The 17855-nt window shown below is 36.7% G+C and overlaps 1 protein-coding gene across 2 annotated transcripts in view; it reads right to left on the bottom strand.

Moving 5' to 3' along the window:
* The window catches only part of PRPF18 (pre-mRNA processing factor 18), a 53176-nt gene that overhangs the window by 32011 nt on the left and 3310 nt on the right, over positions 1 to 17855 (bottom strand). The window contains exons 2-5 of one of the 2 annotated variants that reach the window (XM_036844694.1): positions 7105 to 7182; positions 6964 to 6990; positions 4309 to 4413; positions 2245 to 2358 (exon numbers count right to left, since the gene is read on the bottom strand). In XM_036844694.1, the coding sequence (XP_036700589.1) occupies positions 2245 to 2358; positions 4309 to 4413; positions 6964 to 6990; positions 7105 to 7182 (324 nt within the window). The remainder of the gene's footprint in view (positions 1 to 2244; positions 2359 to 4308; positions 4414 to 6963; positions 6991 to 7104; positions 7183 to 17855) is intronic. The other variant, XM_036844695.1, reaches the window with a different exon arrangement.

Here is a 17855-nt window from a genome sequence, read left to right on the forward strand (position 1 = left end):
TTAGATAGGACTGAAAATAAAGAAAAACAAATTGCTGTGCACATTAATAATATAAATGAAAAAATTTTTAATTCATTATGTTTTAAAAAAAGTAAAAAAAAAAAAAAAGTTAGACACAGAATCACCATATGATCTAGCAATTCCACTTCTGGGAGTATATGCAAAAGAAGTAGAAAGCAGGGACTCGAGCAGATATTTATATAACTTGTGTCTATAGCAGGATTATTCACAATAGCCAAAAGGTAGAAGCAACCTACACGTCCATCGAGGGTGAATGGATAAACAAAATGGGGTCCATATATACAATGGAGTATTACTCAGCCTTAAAAAGGCAGGAAATGCTGACACCTGGTACAAAGCAGCTGCACCTTTAAGGCAGCATTCTAAGTTAGAAGGCCAGTCCAGGGAGCCCTCAGATGACCTCAGCCACAGCCCTCACCTGACTGCATCACATGCAAGACCCCAAGCAAAAAACTGCCCAGCTTAATTAGCCCAATCAAACCACAGAACTGTGAGAGAGAATGATAAATTACCTTAGGTTACTAGGTTTCAGGGTGGTTTGTTACCATCATAGATGACTGAGAAAGATTTTATAATAATGAATTGTTTTAAGTTGTAAGTTTTGGGGTGGTTTGTTACACAGCCACAGATAACCACACCTGTCTCTCACTGAATGAGCAAGTAAATAAGTTAATAAGGCCACAGAAGATCTGAACACCACCACTGTAATTGACATTTATCCAAAGCATAAAACATACTCTTTTCAAGAGTCCATGGAATATTCGCCAAGACAGACCATAAGCTGAGACATAAAACAAGATTAGAGTCCTAAAAGTAAAGCTAAAACTATTAAAGTTTTAGAAGAAAATACCATCTCTTTAAGACCTTAGGGTAAGCAAAGATGTCTTAAGCAAAACACCAAAAGCAATAACCATAAAGCGAACTTCATCAAAATTTGGAAGTCCTGCCCATGAAAAGGCACCATTAAGAGAACATGTAAGGCCTAGACTAGGAAAAAGTAGACACAAAACATGAATCTGTATATCTGACAAAGAATCCAGAATACACATAAAGAACTCCTATAACTCAAAAATAAAAAGACAAACAACCCAACTGAAACATGAACAAAAGACACACTGCATAGAGAAAGATATGGCCAATAAGTCTATGAAAAGATGCTCATAATCTTTAGTTATCAGGGAATTGTGAATAGAACCACAATGAGATACTACCACAATACAAGAGAATGGTTAAAATTTAAAAGACTAACAATAACAAACACTGATGAGACACTGGAAATATTTGGCATTTCCTAAAAAGTTGAGCATACATTTACTCTTCCTATACAGCAATTCCACTTCTAAGCATTTACCAGAGAGATAAAAACATATTTACCCAAGAGGAATAACACAGATCCAAAAAAGATCTGTGTAAGAATGTTCACAGCAGTTTTATTCATAACAGCCCAAAGCTAGAAACATATTCTGATATATTCATATAGCTGAATATCATCAGCAATGTAAAGGAACAAACTACCAACATCCACAATAACATGGATGAATCTACAAAATATCACACTGAGCAAAAGAAGCCAGACATATCCTCTAAATTCACTGATGGGGATAGAATTTAACAAGGTGGTTGCCCAGGAGCGGAGGAAGATGAACCCGGGAACTGGCCAAGGAGTGCTGGGGAACTTTCATGTGTGTGTGATGAAAATACTCTATATCTTCATAAGGGTAGTGGCTACACACTTGCATGTATTTGTCAAAATGCACTAACTGCATGCCCAAGATGTGTGCTTTTTAAAAGAAAATTAAAGAAAACCTGGGACTTCCCTGGTGGTCCAGGGGTTAAGAATCCACCTTCCAATGCAGGGGACACAGGTTCGATCCCTGGCAGGGGAACTAAGATTCCCACATGTCGCGGGGCAACTAAGCCCGCATGCCGCAACTACTGAGCCCGTGCACCACAACTAGACCTCGAGTGCCGCAAGTAAGACCTGATACAGCCAAAAATAAATAAATAAATACATACTGAAAAATAATAAGTAAAAAAAATAAACTCACGCACACACAAAAGTTAAAAAAAAAAAGAAAATTTACATTCAGCAGCAGTAATCTGGCAACTTTATTTTTCCTTTTTTCTCTATAGTAATGCAATTAGTCGAGCTCTGTCGAAGTCCATACTATTCTCATTTATATGGTACAATGACATTCTTCTAGCTTTGTTCTGACTTCTTACCTTGTTAACTTCCGGTGTGAGGATCTCTATTTTTCTTAAACGTTGAAAAGCATCATAATCAGTTTCTCCAAAGAGTCTGATTGGTTCTCCTCTTTCTCTTAATCTCCTGATAACCTATTAAAAAAAATACATCAAACAACAATAGTAATTCCCTATGACATTAGTAATAGTAATTCCTATTTTAGGAGACCAAACACTTATTTTGGTAAGTGAAAAGTAGATGCAAAAAGTAAGTTATACTTCTTTTTTCTTTAGTTTCCATTAACAGATATACTGAATTATTGTCACACCTTAAATAACCCTAATGGTTTAGGGCATTTGGCAAGTGTTTCAGAAAGGACCAATCTGTGTAGTAGAATACATAAGAAAAACATTACGATGGGAGGGAGTGATAACATTTATAAAGAGAAAAAAATAAAATAAAACCAAGCCTGGAGTCAGCGATAAGTCAATGACCATAGATAGCCGTGAGTCGGCACTGCAATACTACATTAAAACCAAAAACTAGTCCCTCAGAAGAGAAAGTGAGTTACAAATGGAGGGAGGGGGACGTGCAGGGCTTCTGAGGGGCTGATAATACTCCTCCTTGACTTCGGCCATCGTCATACAAGTGTTTGTTTTGTAATTATCCACTATATCGCACATGTTTTACACACTCTTTGTATACATGTGGTACTTCATAAAAAGGACAAACAAGAATTATAATTAAGAAAATAAGTTGTAATTTTAAAAATACCAAGAACTTTACCTGGGAACATAAATAGTATCACACTTAGAAACCACTGGCAGGGCTCCCACTGGATTAACTGAAACTCGGTATTAAAAAAACTTAAGAGGTCGTCTAGTGCTATCTCCAATCCATGCAGAAATGACCTCAAAAACACCTTCTCCTGGTCCCTGTCTGACAAATGACAAAAGTCACACCCCTTCATGAAACAGCCCATCCCATTTTTGGACAGATATGTTATGCTTCTCAAAATAAATGAAAAGCTACCTCTCTCAGTTATCTCAGTCCTTCTTTATGAACGACAGAGAATATTCAATGCTTTTTCAAAATTAGAACTGTGGTCAATGGCTCTTTTTAAAAATCTCAAATATTCGTTTCAGGCCAAGTATTCAAAAGTCCTTCACCTAATTTTCACACACAGCTTCTGGAATCAGCCCTCCTTTCCTCTGAGAGTTTCCTTTTGCTCAAAGTTAATTTCGTTGTGTACCTTGTGTACAGTCTGAGTTCTTTTTTCACAGGAATATCTTAAAATTTTGTTGTTGGTGTTATTGCTGAAGGAATATAATAGTTGATACTGACCAGGGTATGGGCAAATACTACAGCTGAGAGTATGAACTGCTATAACAAGTCTGCAGGGCTCTCTGGTAATACGTATCCAGAGCCTCAGGCATGTCTATAGTCTTTAGTCTTTAGAACAGACTCCAGAAATCATGTTTCTAGAAAATTTTCCAAAGGAAAGTAATCATACATTATTACACATGCACTGACATCTGTATGAGTGCATTCATCTTAGTGTGATCTAAAATAGGGAAATGCTGAGGCAACCTAAATGACCATTAGCACAGAATTGATTTTAAAAATAATAAAGTAGTTTTTAAAATATGGGAAATTATGCAGTCATAAAGAATCATACAGATCTCTGTATTTTGACTTAGAAAGATGTATTAAGAGGAAGTAAGTTACAAAACACTAACTTACTTTCTCTTAATACATAATTTATATTATTTTAAATAATTTAGATAACTTATCAAGTACAGTTATTTAGAATATATGCATTTAATTATACTTACTTAGAATGTGTTTAGTTTTTAAAGTTCAGAATGATACATTCTTTAAAAACAACTTAAGACATAAGATATTCGACAACAGTACCAAGAAAAGCAGAGATTAATTTAGAACCTCATGAAGAAAACTGAACTAGAACACTGTGCAGCTGGCCAGTTAAGTCATTTTATATGGGAAATAATGACAAAAGTTATTGGAAAGAACCAGAGATAAATGCAACTGCTGTGGAGATTTTTCTTTTTTTCCCACAAAACATTCATATAAAAACTTACCTCTTGCCTAGAAAGAGTCATGGGTAATTTTTCTTCTGCCAGTTCAAGTTCTAATACTGGATTCGATGAAGTTAATGGTTTCTGGTCCTCCTCTTTTGGCTGTATCTACATTAATAGCCAAAAGAAACGAAATTCTCCTTTTAAAATATAATATGGTTTAACATTTATCATTCTATACATTAGGTATTCACTGAAATTAAACATGTTTTAAATATGGAAGGTTTTCTAAATGCTCCTCTGAGCAAAGAGCTCATAATTGATGTACATGCTTGTGAGAGCTCAGGGACACCCAAGCAGAGAGCATGCACCCAGGAGACAGCATTCTTGCTACAGAAGTATAATGGTTTCCACAATCAAAAACTTTAAAAGGCTGAAATTTAGACTCATTTTCTCCCTAGACTCCAAGATTTTTACTTTCTTCTTAGAAACAATCAGCTTGCTCTTCTCCTCTTTGAGAAAATCATCTTACAGGGTTATTTGATCCTTGCTCTCGGTTTAAAATGAAGACCAAAGAAAGGAACTGCTCTCTAACAAAAACCTGTGAAGCCTCAAGCTCCAGCTCTTTCCTCTCCTGATTTTTGAAAGGTGTTTTTCCAAGTGCACAGGAATCACTGCTGGACGTGCAGAAAACTTTCCGACGCTACACAGAACTTGCCCACAAACTGAGCTGCGAACCTTGTGGGAAAATAATGAAAACCAGCACCTCTCTACTCATAGTACACAAAGAACAGAGTGGACATTCTTGCTCATATGAACCTGCAGAGAAAAAAATTTCTTCATATATTTTCTTGAGTCTGCTGCCCAAGTCACAGTTTACGAAAATTGAGTTCAGCAATTTATAAGCCCCACTGTGTGGTCTGTAAAAAAGATACTGAAACATGGCTTTCCATCTGAACCATAAGACAAATCTCAGATGCCAAAAGAAGTAAGATCAAAAAACAAAAAAGATCAACATTAAGGAAAAACTCACATTCAGTTAAGAAAGGCTATATGGTTAAAATGATATAATTTATGATTCTATAGGTTAAAAATTATGTTAATCAGTGTTAACAGTGGTAACAGAAAATTTAGGTAAAAAAACTAAACTTTCATATTTTCACAGACCAAATCAGCATCAAGCCCTAAAAAAAAACGGTAACTGGTTTTTATAAAGGAATAAAAGTAACCAATGCTGTATTTTCATTACTACCAAGAAGGAAATATTAAAAAGGCTTTAGATAGAAAACCCTGTGCTTTCTTTTTAAGCATAAAAACAGATATTGCTCCCAAAATCTCAGGATAAAAAGCATTTTCAATTATAGAATGGCAGTGAATAGCTTTAAGGAAAAGATCTAAGACATTCTGTCAGCTGGACTCAACGTTACAAGCAGTACCTTTACAGTAATGATTTTGCTTCAGTGCTTTCCTCTATATAGGCAAGAAAGTACTGCCGTTATCACAGAAGCAATCTAAACAAAGCAAAACTGTCACTGTTTAAATTATTTTCCTACCTTATCAAAAAGTTGAAAACAATCAAATTCAGGGATCTGGGAAAGCAACAAGTCAGCAGACTAAAACCAATGGTTAAGTGATTCTTATTCTAGTTCAAGTGTGAGTTTAGATAATGCTGGGCAAACAAAAGATGAGAATTCTTCTTTCTGAATATCTATTTGACACTTATTTACATAAAACGTATCTTAATTTCCTAAACTAGAAGCAAATGAAATCAATGTACCTATGGAAAATATCAAAATACAAACTTTCATATTTTAGAAACCTATCAGAAATACTACATTTTTAACACTTGCCCTCTCCCAAAAGTACCAAAAGAAAGCAAACGCATATACATACCATTTGCATTCCTCATGCTTCTTTCTAGAAATGCTATGCCAGATAAAATTAATTTCCAGAACTTTCTCCATTACATGCACAAGAGTATTATTTTATATTGATGTTTCACAAGCAAAAAGTAGATTTCAAATTTATGATTTGTCAAAATTATTTCAATAGAACCTCTGAACTTTGTTTGAACAATTATTCAACTAGATTTAGCCTTCTTATAAAATAATTTAAACACAACTTCACCTCGTTACCTTTAACCCCTCCCAATAAAAACCCCAATATATTATTAACTAGGTAATCTCAAAGATAATTTTAGTCACGCTGATAAAGTATACAAAGTCTTCCAGACAACTCATTTATTTCTAACAAATATTTCAGTATCACATTTTCTATCCAATAGACTAAGCAGTGTTTGAAATGTGATACCGTATTACAAAAAATGACACTGTATCTCAGGCAGAGGTACTTAGGGCCAAAAGGGATTATTAACACTGCAAACATAAAAACAATGGCTTAAAATATTCAGGAGAAAGCAGGGAAAATACCACTGCTAATGCCACTGTTGTTGAATGAATAAAATCTTTTGAATCCTTTAAAACTGGACTTTTATTGGGAGAGGTGAGGAGAGGAGTGGTGGTGATGGTGATGAAAATGAGGCAGAATCAGATCCAGGACTTAATTAAAAAGAAAAAAATTCAAGCTTTGATCTCAAGCCACTTCATGCTGTCCACAAAAAGCCAAACCATTCCAAGCCAAAAGTCATGCATGTATTTTCCTGAATTCAAGATTAAAAAAAAGAAAAAGGAAAGAAAAAAGAAAAACAAAAACTCATACCTCTCCAGATGGCTTCTCATTTATAGGCTAATGTATAACATTAATAAATTGAACAGAGATCAATCGTTTTGACACTTTAACAACAGCTGTATAAATTTAAACTCAGAAATATAAATTTAACATAAAAGCAGGCATTCATACCTTGTAGCCACATCTTTCAAAATATGCTTCCTCTTCTTTTTTTGCAAGTTCACTACGCTTGAAATATTTTTTATTTTCCTATTGAAGAAAGAAGTAAGTTAATGTCTTTGGGTAAAATTTCATGTCCCTTGGTCAACAACCTTGAAAGTTTTTCAAGAACTGTAAAGTTTTTTGGTTCACAGAGATTATACTGATTTCCTGAACACACCACCTGTGCTCAGCCCCTGTTCTAAACATGAGGTATTTCTCTTGCAGCATCAGTTTGACGGACATATCCAACAGCACAAAGAAGAAACCACCCACATTTTCCAAATGTTCACATTGTTTTTTTTTAGTTTCCCAGTGTTTTAATTCAATTTCTACAAATGGATTCATTATGAACCATGTAAAATGAGGTACTTTAATTATTTTCTCCTAACAGAACCAATCAAACCAAAATTATGGTAGCTTCAGCTGACATGTTAAATCTCATTACGAAGAGAGCTCCAAGGGTGTGTCCAAATTCTTTTTTGTCATCTGGAATCTTATTGTAATGATCAACTGTATTAGTATTAAACAAATTTTTATAATAATCGAGACACAGAATGGTTTTGGAGAGTCTCTTTAGTAAAAAGATGGTTCAAAGGTATTTGTTTTAATATGACATGCTGTTAAGAGACAAACTCTAAATCTAGTGTGGCCGGGGGAAAAAAAAAGGTTAGTTCTTTCCATGCTATGCATAAAATTATCCTGTTAAAAATACAGTCCCTTGATCATTTTGTAATGTATAAAACTATCAAATCACTATGTTGAACACCTCAACTAATGAAATATTTTACGTCAATTATAATGTAAAAAATACAGTCCCTAATTTGGAGGCTTGTTACTATATGCTTCTTAGATATCATGTCATTGATGACTTAGCTCAAATAAAGATACTGCCCTACTTTATTAGTAGTAACCAAAATAGTACCTCAATAATACCTCCACACATGTAGTTAGCACCTCATAGCTCCACAGCTCACTCACTCAGGCAGTGATCATCAATGGATGCTACAACCATGACAAGAAAGTGTGACGGCGAACAATGGAAAGATAAGGCTGCCACACTTGAACCCACTGCTCAAGTTTGGCATCAATACCACGTACGTCCTATGTGAAACACATAGGAAGTACACAGCAGACCACTTAGAAGTGTTCTCCCTAAAAATCTAAATCGGAATCTAATCAAACAATTAACTTCCAGTTTACTAGAAATGTAAGGAATAGAGGAAAAAGCTCAAAACACCACTGGGAAGCAATCAAACACGAGCACATTTTACAAAACTAGCCCCAGTTTCTCCAACAAGTTGATGCATTAAAAAAAGTGGGGGACCTGGAAAATGTTTGCAATGAAAAGAAACCAAGAGTCATAATAAACAAATGTAATGAGTGGACTTTGTGTGGATTTGATTTGAATAAACCAACTGTAAAAACATATATATGTATTTATTATAATTCAATTGGGGATATTCGAACGCAAGAGGAGTATCTGATGGTATTAAGGACCCAATTTTAATTTTGTTGGTTGTGATCTTAATTCTATAAAAACATGGTCTTATTTTCTAGAGTTATATGTGTTGAGGAAAGACAGGAATTCATTATACAACTCTATTTGTGTGTATGTTTAAAAGTAACAGCTCATAACAGTTTTTTTAAGTTCATTCATTAACTCAATAAATATTTACTGACTTATCTGCTGTACCCCAAGCACAGCTTTACAGGTATAAAGATGAAGATGTTACCCGGCGTAAGGAACTGATGGTATCACCTGAACATCAAAACTACTCTAAGAAAGGTGGGCGCAATTAATACTAATCCCACTGTGGAGGTGAGAAACCTGAGAATTAGAAAGGTCAGGTGACTTTCCCAGAACTCAGTGAGCCTCATGAGTTAACAGAAGCAGGACTAAGAATGCTGGTCCTTAAATCCTTTGTGCTGATCTAGTTTTCAAGTTACAGTTCTTCACTCCCAAAACTCATTTCAGCATCATAAATTGTTCCTTTTGACTATGTAGCATGTACTGGTCATATTTCAAATAAATGCATTGTTGACAAACATGTACTGGCAGCCTCTCAGAACGAGCTGATACGTAGGAAGAAAGCAAAAGGACTCTCCAGGACAGAGGCCATGGTCCAATCTTTAACTATGGTATCTTTTACTACCATCTCTCAATTCCATTGAACACACCTAACAAAACCTTAAGCCTTGAACATCAATTCTCAAAATGTGGACTTCTGGGGGGTCCCTAAGACCTTTTCAGAGGTTCCACAAGGTAAAATTTATTTTCATAATAATACTAAGATATATGTGCCCACCCGTTTTTCACTGTGCTCAATCCTGCACTGATGGTACAAAAGCAATGGTGACGAAAACTACTGGAACCTTAGCATAAATGAAGGCTAAGTTTATGTACCAGTGGTCACTGTATTCTTCACCACCATGCACTTGCAGGAAAATAAGAAAGCCAGTTTCTCTTAAGAATATCTTGATAAAGTACAATTTTACTAAATCTCACCCCTTGAGTACATGCCCTTTTAATATTTGGTATGACGAAATGAAATGAAATATATGAAGCACTTCCACTACATAATGGAGTAGGATAGTCCTCTCAAAGAAAAGCAAACTGGTTGATTATTCAGACCTGCATATCTGGCAAACATTTTCTCAAAAGTGAACAAAGCAAACCTGTCACCTAAAGGAAAACAATGATAGTATTTGTTGCCTATGATAAAATTCCACCTGTCAAGCGAAAATCAGAAGGGTAGAAAAGTGGTATCCCTCACTGTGAACTTGATGGCTTCCTAATACTTAAAGGCTTTTCTGATGAAATCAGTGGTGACATTAACAAATGTAATTTTTTAAATATTGTCTAATGAAACACATCAACATTTAGAAGATCTGCATAACTCAGCAAAGTTGAAAAAACTCATGATGTTAACAAAGGCAAGAGTTTACAAAATCATGCACAGGCAAAAGATCTATGACCAGGATAAATCAGAATAGATCTAGAGCAGAACAGGTCAATGGATTTTAATACACGAAAAGTCTACTGATATGCGTCAGAATCTAAGCTCTTAGCTAATCTTTAAGAAACTTACCACTTACCCAGTTTTGGTGTAGTATCAAAGAAAAACGTCCACAATTACTGAAAAGGCTATTAAAATACTCCCTTTTCCAACTACCTCTCTGTTTCAGGATAAATTTTCTTCACATACTTGAACAAAAACAACATATCGCAACAGGTTGAAAAAAGAAACAGGAGAATCCAACTATCTTCTAATATACCAGAGATTAAAGAGATTTGCAAAATGTAAAACATGCCATTCTTCTCACTAAATTTCTTTTGTTTTGGAAAACATAGTTTTCGTAAAAATGTATTATTTACGCTAACGTGACGGATTTTTTACTGTACTTCTACAGAGAATATAAATATACATTTTTAATATCCCAGTTTTAATTTCTAATAGAGTAATTATCAATAAATACATTCTACATAAACAAAGCTCTCTGGAGCTATCAGTAATTAAGAATGTAAAGGGGTCTTGAGACCGACAAGTGTTCTGTCCAACAAGAGTCCACTTGCTGGCACTCCCCACGCCTGCACCTAGCTCTTAAATGCTGGGAATCCACTTGCGTCCCAATGCTGCCCACTGATCCTGGTGTATTTACCCAGCTTTCTCTCCTATTGTCTACATTGATCATTATTCATTCTCCATTCTCTCAAACCTCTAAGCCCTTTATTTCTCCCCTTATTTCCAGCAAATGACTAAGCCACTCGACAGAGAAAAGGGAAGCCAGCAAACAAGAACTCCGAATTCCTCCCAGCACCAATCCCTTCTTCATCTCAGAATGGAAGAGGAAACCCTCGCCCTGTCTAAGGCCAACCCCTTCCAGCTGTCTTCCAGATCTCAATTTCTCCTGCCTTTCTCATAGTCAGCTATCTATTTTCTGCATCTTCACCTTTTCCTTCTCTATTGGCACAAATGATCATCACTTACATATGTTCAAGACTCTGCAACCTTAAAGGAAAAATTCGTTACTCTGTGCTGGGTATCATGCTAAGTACCAATTACAGCAGAAGGACAATAAAACATTTCTCTATTCGGTCTCCATTTCCTCACCTCCAGTTCTCTTTGCAGCTGCCCAACAACTGGGAGTCCATTCTTAATGCTCCACTGAAAAATCCCCTTAGGTCATAACTAACTTCCAAGGTGCAAAACTAAAGGATCTTCAAGTCAACTGCTAATTCCCTCCTTCTTCAATTGCTTTCTTCTCTTGGCTGTCAGACAACTTTCTTGTTTCTTCCTTACCTACTGATTTGTTCAGATTTTCTATTTCTTGGTTTTTTGTCACTTATTTCACTTTGACTTTCCAATTTATTAGAACATATTAATGCATTATTTGCCCTAATTATTGTTTTATTATTTACTGTTTTCCAGTAACTTTCATATTGGTTACTATAGTTCTTTCTTTTATTGTTTCAACTTCAGGGTTTCCTCGGTTTCTGTTAAAGGAGGGTTTTTTTTTTTAATTAAGTGGTTTCTATATTTTTATAAATGAAAAAAGCAAGTGCAGAAGAGTGAATCTAGTATGCTACCGTTTGTATTCAAAAAGGAGAAAAGACATTTGCTTCTTCACATTTGCTTTTATATGCATGAAATAACTCTAGGAGACCCCAAAATTGATAATGTTAGCTGCTCTGGAGGAGGTGAGCTGTACAGCTGCGGGACATGGGTAAAAAGGAAACTTTTTATTGTACACCCTTTAGTATGTTTTGAATTTTGAATCATTTGAATGCATTACCTATTAACGATAAATTTAATTTTTGAAAATTAATTTGCTTTTCATTTTAAAGAGTCCTAGTGAGAAAAATATAAACATTTTGCTTCATACTATGTGACCCCTCACTTCAGGACAACAAAAGGTTATCAAAAACAAAAGGTTCCCTACCATGTTTCAGATGTCACTCTGCACACTTTTTGTTTAGAAACAAGAGCAGTTTGTATAAGAAAAGCAAGTTAAGCAGTGACATCTAATTATAAAACATTATTTTATAAAGCACACTGAAAACATACTTTGAAATACAAACCACGGTGAATACATTTATGACAGAATTGAAATTGTAGGATATAAGGATTAATAATACACCCCCCTTTATAGGTAAGTCAGGCAGGGTAGAGAACTTGCCCAAAGCTAAAGAGCTCTCTAGTAATGGAGACTTTAGGCCCCAATGAGACTTTAGGACTTGTTTACTCATTTCACAAATTTAGTTTCCTTTCTGGCTATATTCAAAGATTTTGAACTCTAAGTTTGCTGAATTAACGACAGAATATACAACAGCACCCTACAAACACAAGTCTGAAAGTGGGTGGTAAGGATTTTAAGACAGCATGTGAACTGACAGTAAATTTATTTGGGTTCTCTCCTAAAGCACCTGACCTTTCCATTGGGCCTCTCACTCCTGCAGATTTCAGAAACGAGTTGAAAAGGGTATACATAAAGAGCGCTTCTCCTTTTAAAGACAGAACCTAATTCCTGGTGGTGCTTCATACATGTTATTCTTGGACTTTGGCCAAGCTGTACTGTCTGGATTATAAACCTGAGATTCGCAGGTCTAAAGAGAACAAGTCTTTCTACCCCATCACCGGAAACGTCGGCCCACGCTAATGAGGGAGAGTCAAAATGTAAAAACCACAGGCAACGTGACTGTCACCATTTCATTAACTAGAAGCATCACTCCTTCAATCAGATTAAGGTTTTTAGTGTTTATATAAATGAAACACAAACATCATCAAGAGTTCTACAAAAAGACACTGGAGAGCTAACATACACAGCCCGGACATCCAAAGCAGAGCAGTATGTGTGAGACCACGAACCACGTGGTAGGGTCAGTTTCTGGCTGAAGAATGGAAATAAGCCTTAAAGAGTCTCAGGTAATAAACCTAACGGTTGGGCACTCAAACACAATTTAAAGAGACACAGTGATTTCCAAAGTGAAAGAACTGTCAACTGTCAAGGGATCCTGTGAGCCAGGCAGTATGTTTTCTCAGTGATGCCATCCAAAATAGGAAACTATACCGAAATCTACCCTGCACAGGTGAATTCTATGTACTTCATAATTATATATATTTATATCATTACATATAAAATTATGTAAAAATGTATGCAAGAAATAACACCAATCTTACAAAGTCTTCAAGAAAATAAAGTTAAACAGACACTTACTGTATGATCCGACCACTCCACTCCTAGGCACTTACTCAAGAGAATCAAAGTGTACGTCCACACAGAAACCGGCACACCAATGTTCACAGCAGCTTTATCATAAGAGCCAAAAAAATGGAAACAATCTGAATGCCCATCAACAGGCTAATGAATAAACAAATTGAGGTATACCCATACAATGGTGGAATACTGCTCAGTAACAAAAATAATGAAGTCTTGATACAGACAAAGGCATAAATGAATCTCAAAATTATTAGGATGATTGAAAGAAAGCAGGTAAGAGAGGAACATACTGAACAATTTTGTTTACATAAAACTCTACAAAATGCAAACTAATGTAAAGTAACAGAAGGCAGTCCGGTGGTAGCCTGTGGGCAGGGTGGGTAGGGCACAGGCGGGGCGGGAAAGCAGGATCACAAAGGGGCACAAGGAAACTCTGGGGTGAGATGAACACGTTCACTCTCTTCACTGTGGTGACAGCATCCAGGTGTAAACATGGCAAAACTCACCGAACTGTACACTTTAAATATGTGCGGTTTACTGTGTGTCAATGATACCTCAATGAAGCTGCTTAAAAAATAAATAGCACAATATGGAAGCAACCTAAGTGTCCATCAACAAATGAATGGATAAAGAAGACGTGGTATATATACACAATGAAATACTACTCAGCCACAAAAAAGAATAAAATTTTGCCTTTTGCAGCACCATGGATGGACTTGGAGGGCATTTGCTAAGTGAAGCAGACAGAGAAAGACAACTACTGTATGATATCACTTGTATGTGGAATCTAAAAAGTACAGCAAACTAGTGAATATTTTAAAAAAAAACAGACTCACAGATATAATAGAGAACAAACTAGTGGTTACCAGTGAAGCGAGGAGAAGGGGGAGGGCAATATAGTGGGAGGGAAGTAAAAGGTACAAATTATTAGGTATAAAATAAGCTACAAGGATGTATTGTACAACACAGGGAATAGAGCCATTACTTTATAATAACTATAAATGGAATACAGCCTTTAAAAATTGTGAATCACTGTATTGTATACCTGTAACTTATATAATATTGTACAGCAACTATACTTCAATAAAAACTAAATTAAATTAAAAAGAGTGGTAGCATTTACACTGCCTGACATTACAACTCACCAGACTGCGACAGCAATCAAGACAGTGTGGCACGGGCATAAGGATCAACAAACAGATTAGGACAAGGGAGCAGAGCACCCAGAACGGAGCCACAGTTAAACTATTACTGATTTTTGATGATGCCAAAAGCAACCAAAGGGAAAAGAAAAACATTTTCAATACATGGTGCTGGAACAAATGGATAATCACATGGAAAACAATAAACCACACCCCTACCTCCCATCATACAAAGAAACTGATTCAAAAAAATTTTTAACTGTTTTTTATCAAAGATGAAACCATAAAGCTTTTTAGCTTTTATAATAAGAGTATCTTGGGCTTCTCTGGTGGTGCAGTGGTTAAGAATCCGCCTGCCAATGCAAGGGTTCGATCCCTGGTCCGGGAAGATCCCACGTACTGCGGAGCAACTAAGCCCACGCGCCACAACTACTGAGCCTGCGCTCTAGAGCCCACGAGCCACAACTACTGAAGCCCACGAGCCACAACTACTGAAGCCCGCGTGCCACAACTACTTGAAGCCCGTGCACCTAGAGCCCGTGCTCCGCAATAAGAAGTCACCGCAATGAGAAGCCCAAGCACCGCAACGAAGAGTAGCCCCCGCTCGCCACAACTAGAGAAAAGCCTGCACGCAGCAATGAAGACACAATGCAGCCAAGAATTAATTAATTAATTAAAAAAAAAAAATCTTACTCTCCTGAGTAAATGTCTAGGAGTGGAATAGCTCGATCACGTAGCAGGCCTATGTTTTCTTTTTAAGACATTACCAAACTGTTTTCCAACAGGTTATACTATTTTATATTCCTAGATAGGATACGGTCAACAATCACCATGAAAAATTGGTAAGTTGGCTTATTACATACACCAGAATGGCTGAAACTAAAGACTGACAACACAAACTGTTGACACAATGTAAAGATCTGAACCCTTTTACTTTGCTAGTGGAGATGTGACACGGTCCAACCACTTTGGAAAAAGGTCTGGTGGATTTCTATAAAACTAAACCCATAACGTACACCATGACATAGCAATTCCACTCCCTACCATTTTCCTAAGAGCAATGAAAACATGATACTTGCACAAGAGGGTCCACAGCAGATTTATTCATAATTGCTAAATCCTGGAAACAGCCCAGCTGCCCATTACCAGAAGAACAGATTAACAAACTGGGTCTATTTGTATAACGGAATACTTCTCAGCAATAAAAGGAGTAAACAACTGATACATGCAACAACATGAATAAAATTCAAAACATTATTCAGATTAAACAAAGTGGGTCATATAAGAGTACACAGTATGATCCCATTTATGTGAAGTTATAGGGCTGGCAAAACCAAGGGACAGTGGAAAGATATCAGTACAGCAGCTCCTTCTGGGGGGAGGGGCTGACTGGAAGGTGGAATGAGGGTAAGAGTCTGTATCTTGATACAGACTGGGATACACAAGCATATGCATTTGTCAAAATTCACTGAATGGTACACTTATGATTTGTGTATTTCTTCATACATAAAATTTTGCTGACATACCAAAAAAAGTATAAACAAACACTGAACACTAGTCAATGATATACATGCCACATTATATTTTGGCAATTATGTTACATTACATTTTAGGGGTAAAGTGTATCCATGTCTGTAAATTGATTTGAAATGCATAAAGATCAGTACATTGTCTTCATGACCCTGTCTGCAGCTGGAAAACACGTGTCTATGGATTTGCTGTTCCACAAGAGCCGCCTCACCTTTGGTCATTCCAAGTAGTTTCCCAGCCTTTTATGGTTCATCTGTGATAGGTGAAACAGTAATGACTTAGCTTGTGAGCGCCTCTTGTCAATTGTGGAGAAGCAGCCTTCCACTATCCTAAAATGTTCTGCCTGTTTTACTATTCTGAGGTAAAAGTAGTTTCTGCATTGCTAGGTGGATTGATGAATGGATATACAATGATGGAGAGATGGACAGTTACATGATAAAACAAATATATTAAAATATTAATCGCAGGTTTAATCGCAATATCTAGATGGTAGGCGTATGGGTGTTCACTGCACAATTCTTTTGAGTTTTCGGTACATTTAAAATTTTTCACAGTGAAATGCTGAGGAAAATAAATCTTCTCTGCAGATGTCAAAACATGGTATCAACATGACAAACTCTCTACCACACAGTTTTCTGACTATACCAAAAAAAACCGTGAAAGGCTCCTAAATGACCACTAAAGAAAGAGGCGTTGGAGAGGATTATAGAAGACCGTGCAAGCAAAGCGAGGAACAACTGAAGAAAGGCAAGTTCAAAAACCTGAATAAATGAAACAGGTTTAGAACTGGAACAGCTGACTGGTGGTAGGGATAAATGGGCACAGAGATTTTCACCAGCCCAGAAATGACTGGTTCTTGACCTTTTTTGTCAAAGATCCCTTTTTTTAAAAATATATTTATTTATTTATTTTTGGCTGCGTTGGGTCTTCATTGCTGCGTGCGGGCTTTCTCTAGTTGCAGCGAGAGGGGGCTACTCTTTGTTGCGGTACGTGGGTTTCTCATTGCAGTGGCTTCTCTTGTTGTGGAGCACGGGCTCTAGGCGCACGGGCGTCAGTAGTTGTGGCTCACGGGCTCTAGAGCGCAGGCTCAGTAGTTGTGGTGCACGGGCTTAGCTGCTCCGCGGCATGTGGGATCATCCTGGACCAGGGCTCGAACCCGTGTCCCCTGCATTGGCAGGCGGATTCTTAACCAGTGTGCCACCAGGGAAGCCCCAAAGGTTCCTTTAATAATATCATCAACAGGAGGAGGGGAAGAGGGGTCACATGTATACATACATGCAAAATTTTTTATAATATTTCAAGGAACTGATGGATACTCTGAAGTCCATCCAAAGGCTCCACTTAAGAACCCGTTACAGGTGGCAACTGAAATCTAGAGGTGAATATGAAATTAATATAAGAGAATTTTCAGTGTGAAGAGAAAGTAGCCTAGGCCTGAACTTTAAGGAAAACCAACATTTAAGGGATTAGAAACTAAACAATAAAAAAACAAAGAAAGAAGATGCCTGTAAAGGAGATCAGGAATAAGCAGCCTGAGAAGAAGGAAAAACAGGACGCTGTGGGGTAAGAGACGTCAAGGGAAGACTGAAGAAAGTGGACCAGCCAAGTGCAAATGATGCTGAGATTAAGAAAGCATGGAGGTCACTGCGGCCCCTGATGAGGATGGATTCAGTGTAACTGTCAGGGCAGAAATCAGGTTAAGGAGTGAGTAGGAAACAATAAGAAGCTTGGCTGTAAAGAAAAAGGACGGCTGTGTTTTAAAAAAAAAAAGATGGGAGAGATGTGTATGTTTCGGTGCTGCTGGAGATAAGCCAGTAGAGACTGAAGACA

Source organism: Balaenoptera musculus, chromosome 2 (assembly GCF_009873245.2).
Source record: "Balaenoptera musculus isolate JJ_BM4_2016_0621 chromosome 2, mBalMus1.pri.v3, whole genome shotgun sequence".
NCBI classification, from domain to species: Eukaryota; Metazoa; Chordata; class Mammalia; order Artiodactyla; family Balaenopteridae; genus Balaenoptera; species Balaenoptera musculus.